Source organism: Coenobita brevimanus, chromosome 65 (genome assembly GCF_032717465.1).
Source record: "Coenobita brevimanus isolate Jiangsu-jjx chromosome 65, ASM3271746v2, whole genome shotgun sequence".
Taxonomy (NCBI): Eukaryota; Metazoa; Arthropoda; class Malacostraca; order Decapoda; family Coenobitidae; genus Coenobita; species Coenobita brevimanus.
In genome coordinates this window covers 8,859,695-8,868,272 of record NC_137018.1, presented here as the reverse complement: position 1 = coordinate 8,868,272, position 8,578 = coordinate 8,859,695, and the positions used below count along the sequence as shown (strand labels likewise).

The 8,578-nt window shown below is 41.0% G+C and overlaps 1 protein-coding gene across 1 annotated transcript in view; it reads left to right on the top strand.

Annotated features, from left to right (window-relative positions):
- The first annotated feature begins 2,540 nt into the window (after nt 1-2,540).
- Nucleotides 2,541-8,578, top strand: part of LOC145405052 (uncharacterized) — a 28,062-nt gene continuing 22,024 nt past the window's right edge. Inside the window, exon 1 of the mRNA XM_080276551.1 lies at nt 2,541-2,667. Within this exon, the coding sequence (XP_080132677.1) occupies nt 2,541-2,667 (127 nt within the window). The remainder of the gene's footprint in view (nt 2,668-8,578) is intronic.

Sequence of the window (8,578 nt, the reverse complement as noted above, 5' to 3'; positions counted from 1 at the left end):
GTGGACTAGATAAGAGAGGCCCTTGACAATAATACTCCTCCAAGTCTTTATCTAATGAGTGTCCGATAACACTTTGTATACAGATTACGGTATCTTCTATCAGGGCTCCTTAGAAATTCTCAAGATAAGATGCGATTTAGGTGAGACAGTGGTAGTGACACATCGAGAATAGTTGACAACACGTTCAAGTGTCGCTATACAACTCTATCTCCCGACAAAGATTAGTGATATGCTCTGACACTCATAATGTACTCTCTCTTTCATAATGTAAGTGTCTCAGTGGTCATTACAGGCTAAACCGTAAACAGATGTTAATTTCTATATCCATACGCGAAAAGTCAGTAGGAAAGGAACCAGAACTGGTGAAAGGTCTCTCTCTCTCTCTCTCTCTCTCTCTCTCTCTCTCTCTCTCTCTCTCTCTCTCTCTCTCTCTCTCTCTCGCTATATATATATATATATATGCAACCTTCATGGCCTACACTAAATAATACACATGGTTTTCTGTGATCTTGGAAACTATTCACTACGTTGGATGGTAACCATATAATCAAACAGATGCCTGGTGTCCAGTGAGTTAATGCACTTCAACTGGATGGGACCCGTAAGGGATTCCATCCGAGAGATTATCTGAGTTTACTGAAGGCTCACATAAGGTCGTTCAGGGGCGACAGAGGCTAGTAATTCTTGTCGTAAGTATCGGGACTGAGTAACCTGGCCTCGGCTCTGTACACTCCTGATGGAATAAAAACGGATTGGCTTATATTTAGGGAAAGCAGGGGATAGGCAGGCAGACAGACAGAGGAAGAGAGACGGACAGATACATAGATTGACAGACAGCCTTGCGAAGGACTGTACATAATGATTTTGGAATTTAATTCACAAAAGTTAAAGCTCGTACGCAGCTTTGAATGTTGCTGGCGTTGACAGCCAGAAAGCATGGTAGGTGCTGAAGGTAACAGGGTTTGTGTTGTTTATGTAGCCTTGATAGAGAAGTGATTAGCAACCTGTTATATCAGTCCACCCTGCTGTAGGAGGAAAATGTCCTCACAGTACCATAACTTCATATAGGTATGTGTTAACTACATAATCTTAGAAACATCGTAATCTTGTATACATTGCTGCAGTTTTGGAATTTGCTCTGAGCTCATGAGGTAAATTTTGCCATATAAATACTGATTGAAAGATGACTATCGTATTTTACATAAATATCAAATTTTTTGCTATATATTCGAGTTTATAGTCGTGTGCAGTAAACAGGAGATGGTTCATTCATAAAAGAACGACACCAATGCCTTTAGCTAAGATATATAAAGGTAGATTCAGTGTGGTGTGTACATTGTTTCCAGTAGGCCCGCAAACAAACAGACGAATGATGCAACAGATATAAACTGGCATTTCTCTACTCCATAAAGCTAAATAAAAATCCCTTGGCCGTTCACAAGGATATTGCTGCAGAGAAAAGGGGAAAGAGGAGAGGAAAAAGCGAGAGAGGGAAAAAATGAGTAAGGGAATAGATCCGGGGGAAGGAGGGAGGGAGGCGGGAAATGGATGTGTTCGAGTGCACTGTTTACAATGAGGCACAGTCTTCATGGCGCAAATCAGGCATCACCGACCATTGTCTGAGTTTGTCACGCCTTGTCCATCACCTTTATTGACGTCCAACCAAAGATGTCTCTCGCCAAGCTCAAAATGAATCAGTTAATCCGTGAGACCACCATTCTGTCCACAAAAACTGTAAAGCTTGGAACGCGTGCCTCGTGAGCACTGATTGAACGAGGTGTATTACACGAGAGAGCGTCGTGTGAGGAAGATCTTGCCAAACTACATAGCGAGAAGCTGAGAATTTCCCTTTCTCTATGAGGCGGTGCCCTCCGTTCTCTCTGGTGCTCGGCGGATGAACTCTGCCCTCACACGCCCTCGCTCCGGGGGATAAATAGTGCAGAATAAGCTCGAAATTTGAGTGAAACTCTTAGGGCAGTGTCACAACTTTCCACACCATTTGGCTGATCTGACGTGCGCGGGTGGCCATGTTTACAGAGAACTGGTGGGTCCAAGAAAGGTTGCGACCAATCACAATGGAGTGGGCGGAGCATCACGGCATAAAACAATGCGGTGATTGGCCTGCCTATTGTGCTGCGTGACGTAATCAATAACCACAGCGCGCCAACACAGGCTCGTTACAAATGGCGACTTCTGGAGTGAAGTCAGTGTGGGTAGAGAGCCCGAAAAGGTAAGATCACGGGAGCGCGGCGGCTGGCGGGCGGAGATGTGTATCACATGGCCTGGCATCGCTGACGACATTCACTCGCACCCTGGCCGCGCGGCAGCTCGGCGCGGCCACCCCTCTGCTCCACCCACGTGCTCCACTTAAACCCTTCAGTCCATCCCGTAGTGCAATAAACTGAAATGAAGAATGTGGACAATAACTCCCGAAACTTAAGATAAAGGGTGTTGTCATCATCCGGTGTGTGGTGTAAGAAGTGACTGCAGCTGCTGTAAGCCTGCTGGTGTGGGAGGCCGCGGCGGCGCTGGGCGGCAGGATGAGCGCCAAAGACTCGCACGTGAAGCGGCCCATGAACGCCTTCATGGTGTGGTCCCGCGGACAGCGCCGCAAGATGGCCCAAGATAATCCCAAGATGCACAACTCCGAGATTTCCAAGAGACTAGGTAAGCCATCGGATTAATTGCTGACATATTTAGTATTCGCAGACTCCAGCGACATAAGTTGGCCTTGAAGGAGTAGAGGAAAATGATCCCTGTCATCATCTTTCTTCAGTTGTAATTTCTTACTGAATATTTACTTTTCTCCCTGGAAAGAAAGATGGAATTACACCCGGTTACCTCTGAATTAAAAATCCTGCTGTATGTATAAAAAGATCTTTAACTCTATCATGAAGAAAGGACTCAGCTGTAGGCCAGAACAGTGAGAGCGGTGCGGTAATTGATGTGTGTTGATAAAAGGGCAGTGGTGACGCCTTTTGTCGCCCACACCCTCTCACACAGCGGCCCTCTTGGGAGTACCCCACCATCATATCAGTATCATGACCTATACTATTTCAAAGTTACTCTCATTGCTCACTCTTGAAGGGAGGCGATATACTAACAGGACTTTGCAGTAACATATTAATATTTCATTGGTGAGGCACTGAAATATATTAAATTGTCCAGGAAAATGGACTCGCTGGATACTCAGTTTACCATCCTGCATTTTTTACATTTTCTCCTGCACGTATATATCTACTTTAAATCTGAATGCGGTGTTTGTGAAAGCTTGTAGTTATTATTACGATCGTAGATATTCTTGCATGATGTAGTAAATTAACCTGTTCTGCATACTTGGGAACCTACATCGGAAATAACAGTTAACGAGGTGATGAAGTGAACTGGTGTGCCCGAGAGTAAATCTTGTGCCGCTACTGACGCTGCTAAACCACCGCTTGGCTCCGGGTGTGGCGTGGGAGTATTAGAGTTTGGACACAGGGGTGAGAGGAGGCGTTTGTATGGGGAGTAGGAAGAGGGTGATGATGCTTGAGCCATGTTGCGTGAGTTCTGTGATGTGTGTGTGTGTGTGTGTGTGTGTGTGTGTGTGTGTGTGTGTGTGTGTGTGTGTGTGTGTGTGTGTGTGTGTGTGTGTGTGTGAGAGAGAGAGAGAGAGAGACGTTATATATATATATATTTTTTTTTGTTTAACATGATTTCCTAAAATTTAACAGAAATAATAAAAGGCGCTCCAGCCAACTGTGGGCCAGAAAGGTTAGCTGGGGTTTATGGCATGCATAACGAATAATGACAGGGGGCAGGGCGACATGGAGGCGATTTGTTTGTGACCACTCTTTACGGGATTAAGGTGTCTGGCTGTAGATAAATAGATGGAATGATAGATAATACCACTGAGGAATATATGATCGGTAATTCTTTCATATCATCATTGTTGCATCAGTAATATACAAGGGGGGATTTTGAGGTATAGTATGCAGAAAAAGTCGCTAAGGAAGAGGTGTTACGGGATACCCCAGAGTTACTTAGGATGCGACTTTTTATCTAGACTAAGTAGCACAGAATAAAGGATTAAACGATGGGTGGATAAGCTTGTTTCAGAATATGCATTGATTATTATTAACAGCAAATCCACACACACACACACACACACACACACATTATTCTATCAGAGCATCTCAATTTTTTTTTCTTAGCCATAATGTACACTTATACTGAACTCTGTGTTATATATATAATTGAAATAGTTTTTAAAAATAATACAGAGGAGGATTTTAACGTACCAGCTACAGAATAAACTGGTCAGCAAGAGGTGTTAGGGAGTCTTCTTAACCGATGAGATCCGTATTTCCATAAGCTTGATTTTTTTTTTTTTTGTCCTCTTCCTTACAACTATCGGTGGTGTTCTATTCATTTGAGGAAGCTGCCTAACACCTTTTCCTTAGTGATTTATTTTGCTTATTGTGCTTTGTCATCCCCTTCTGTGTTACTTAAGTAATTTTGCTATCGCCATACTCTGCATAAATAAAGTACAAGTTTTCATTAACCAGCCATATCCAAAAATAAATCACTAAGGAAGGGGTGTTAAGGACTTTCCGTAACCAGTGAAAATACCAACCTATATCTTTCCAGTATTCCCTTATTTTGTTTTCGCTTTGCATGGGTGTAATAAACAAAGATAATTTCTCTGTCTATTTATCTACCTATTGCCAGACGCCTTAATCCCGTAAGAGGTGGCCATAAACAAATCGCCTCCATGGCGCCCTGTCCCCCGCCATCTTACTGCCCTTCCCCCAGCTCACACACTTCTCTCTCATATACCTCTCCACTCCAAGAGAATATTATTGTATAGTAAGCAATTCTGATATTCCCTTATGCTCTTTACTCAATCCGCTTCTGAATTAAAAACAGCCGGAGATAACTTACAGGAGAATATTGTGGCCTAGAAATCAAAATAAATCGCTGACAAAAAGGTGCTAAACAGTCTCCCAAACTCAGTGAATGCCTACCCCTGACAAGCCACTCATTGCCTAGTCAGCCTCCATGCCTTCTCCTGGCGGGAACGTGACGCCCTGTATTCCCAGCCTGTCCTGTTCACTCCTCGCCTCTCCTCCATTATCACCTCAAATTAGCAGGATTGTTGGCCATAAGTGGGGTCCTGAGAGAGAGAGAGAGAGATGCAACAATGTTCATACTATTTTGCATTATATTCCTACTATCTCCAATTTTATTTTATCTCGCGAAAGTTATATTGAACTGGAAGGGTTAGATTCAGCTGCACATTAAAACCACTACGACAGGGGCTTTCCCAGAGTAATAATAATAGTAATAGTAAAAATCATCATCATCATCATCATCATCATCTCGCAGCATCAAAGAAATAAAAAAAAAAATACACCATCTAATCCAGGGGGTTAAATAATCACTAGAAATAACACAGGCTATTTCTAGAGACAGAAAACGGATATACATGAATGGGGAGAATTTTACTGTGTATGGGGGCGAAATACACCAAACAGATCGAAAATGGGACGCGTAATTAGGAGATCAGGATATATATTAAAGCACTTCACTCTGATTTTTTTTTATGCTAGGAAGAAGGAGTCAAAGGCCACGAATCAGCAAACTGTTCCTTCCAAGAGAAAAACAGGATGCAAGAGGGAGCCAAATTCAAGATCCGATCATTTCGAGATGCCTGGACACACTGCGTTTGGAAGACTGGAGATCACAGGAAGCAGGAAATACAGACAGAGGGAGATAGTTCCAGAGTTGACCTGTTGCATAAATGAAGGACTGGGAGTAACAGTAAACTCTTGCATTAGAGAGTTGGACAGATGACGTGTTTCGTATTTTATTCATGCTACCTTCAACCGATTTTATTTTCATGGGAGAGCATTTTCGAAGGGATCAGACCCGACCTTCAAAACGAGAGGTCTTTTTAGCTAAAGTGAAAATTTTGTCTATAGTCCGTTCACTCTAACTTGGCGTAAAATCTTTCGGAAATTACAGATTAAAATATAAAATTCGTATTGATGTGGTTAATAGGGATTGTTTTTCATGACTATGAGGAGTGAGAGCGTTCTTGAGCTGAATAATGTATGTGGGAATTAACTAGAATGAATTAGTGATCGCCGTGTCTCTACAATTAGTTTTGAATCATTGTTTTAATAATTTTCAATCACTGTTTTGATAATTTTTAATCGCTGTTTTTAATCACTTTTTAACCGCCCTTTAATCACTGCTTTTGATCGCTGTTTTAATAACTTTTAATCACTGTTTTGATTCATTTTTCCTCACTGTTTTTAACCACTTTTTAATCGCTGTTTTTAATCACAGTTTTAATAATTTTTAATCACTTTCTAATTGCTGTTCTAATCACTTTCTAAGCACTGTTTTTAATCACTGTTTATTGTCAGTTTTTAATCGCATATTTAACAGCTTTTTAATCACTCTTATTAATCACTGTTTTTAATCACTGTTTTTTAAGGACTTCAAACAGGTCACTCTTGGATTAAGTAAAATTGCCTGAGTCGGATACAATAAAAAACAAAATCATCTCAGTGGAATGATTAACAGAGTCATTATATTCATTTCACCTTTCTTCAGCTGGATAAATTTGACCCAGGGTATTCTCTCTCTCTCTCTCTCTCTCTCTCTCTCTCTCTCTCTCTCTCTCTCTCTCTCTCTCTCTCTCTCTCTCTCTCTCTCTCTCTCTCTTTATGCAAGAAAGAAGGAACCAAAGGCGAGGAGCCCGCAAGATTGCTCCCTCCAAGAAAAAACAAAACATGATAACGGAGAGCCAAATTCAAGATCCGTTCATTTACTTTAATGTGGCCTGAAATTTTCATCTTTCCAGCTTGAATGACGAGCAACAGATTAACACTAGAATATGATGCTAGTCACGAAAAAGTGCTATGAAAACGATGTAGAGTTATAGTAGCGTCTTATTCTGCCAGTGTGTTGGGGTAAATAAACTGAAAAAAGAATAGAAATCTGGGCCAAATTTTAGTGAACGGAGTATAGTAGAAAATATATGTAAATAAAAAAAATCGTGTGTTAGTAAAAAGGTGAGTGAGCGATCCTTTTTACCACTTTGGTTATTGCATTTATTTTTGAGATTAATAAGATTGTCTCGAGGGCAGCCGAAACGCAGGAGAAAAATGATCACACTGAAGGGGCACTACAACAGGTAAAAGACGCAAATTAGGTAACCGAATGCTTTTACCTTTTTGTTTTAAGAGTCTCAACCCACTGAACCCGAGAACGTCTTTTCTTAATTAAATAAAATCGTCTGGCGTTGCTGTAGTTTGGGTGAAACAAAAAGGCGTCTTGGCTTGTAGCTGTTTATGCTCTCGAAATGCAAGGCCCGGATCTGTACATAATACTTAGCGATCAGTGCTCTGTCGCAGAAAGAAGAGGAGGAGGAGGAGAGAAAGGAGGAGGAGCCGCGGCAGGAGAAAAGGAGAAGAAGAAGAAGAAGAAGAAGAGGAGGCGAAAGAGAAAAGAAGAAGAAGAAGAAGAAGAGGAAGAGGAGGCGAAAGAGGAAGAAGAAGAAGAAGAGGAGGAGGAGGAGAAGGAGGAGAAAGATAAGAAGAAGAAGGAGAAAAGAAAAGAAGAAGAAGAGGAAGAGAAGGAGGAGGAGAAGCAAGAAGAAAAAGAAGTGGAATGGTGTTTTGGCAGAGGGACGAACAAGAGACATAGTAAGATTCTGTACGTTCTCCCTTCCTTGTATTTCCCGCCAAAACAAAGCTTAATTACGACAGAAAATTGATCGTAAGCTTGACTGAGAATTAGGCTAAAAGTTCAAGCAAAAATGACTGCCAAAAATTTTCCATACAATGCTCCCTGAAAATGCTCTTCTTAAAATGCTCCGTTAAATGTCCACGATACTTAAAATGCCTCGTTAAATGTCCACGATACTTTAAATGCTTCGTTAAATGTCCACGATACTTTAAATGCTGCGTTAAATGTCCACGATATTTTAAATGCTTCTTGAAATGTCCACAATACTTAAAATGCTTCCTTAATTGTCCGCGAAACTTTTTCTTCGTTAAATGTCAACGATACTTAAAACGCTTCGTTAAATGTCCGCAATACTTTAAATGCTTCGTTAAATGTCCAAGATACCTAAAATTCTTCGTTAAATCTCCACGATACTTAAAATGCTTCGTTAAATGTCCACGATACTTTAAATGCTCCGTAAAAATGTTCTGCTTCGTACATTCCGTAAAAATTATTTACTTTAAATGCTCCGTTAAATGTTCCGCGTAAATATTTTCAGCACTAAATGTTCCGTAAATGATCCAGACACTGCGTAAATGTGAGGTAGAATATTCGCCTAACATCTTCCCTTAAACTGTTCCGTAAATGTTTCCGTTATATGGGTGGGTAGAGTGTTCCGCGTACTGTTCCGTGAAATATTCTTCATAAAATGTTCCGTAAGGTGCTCCGCGTTTCATGTTACGGTATAAATATTTAAACCTTTCATTGCGATTTTTTTTTTCTTCAAAAAAAATGAAAAAGGTTTTTAAAAATTCTCCATTGGGCCCTATTGTACGATTTTGTCTTTTATATTTTCCAT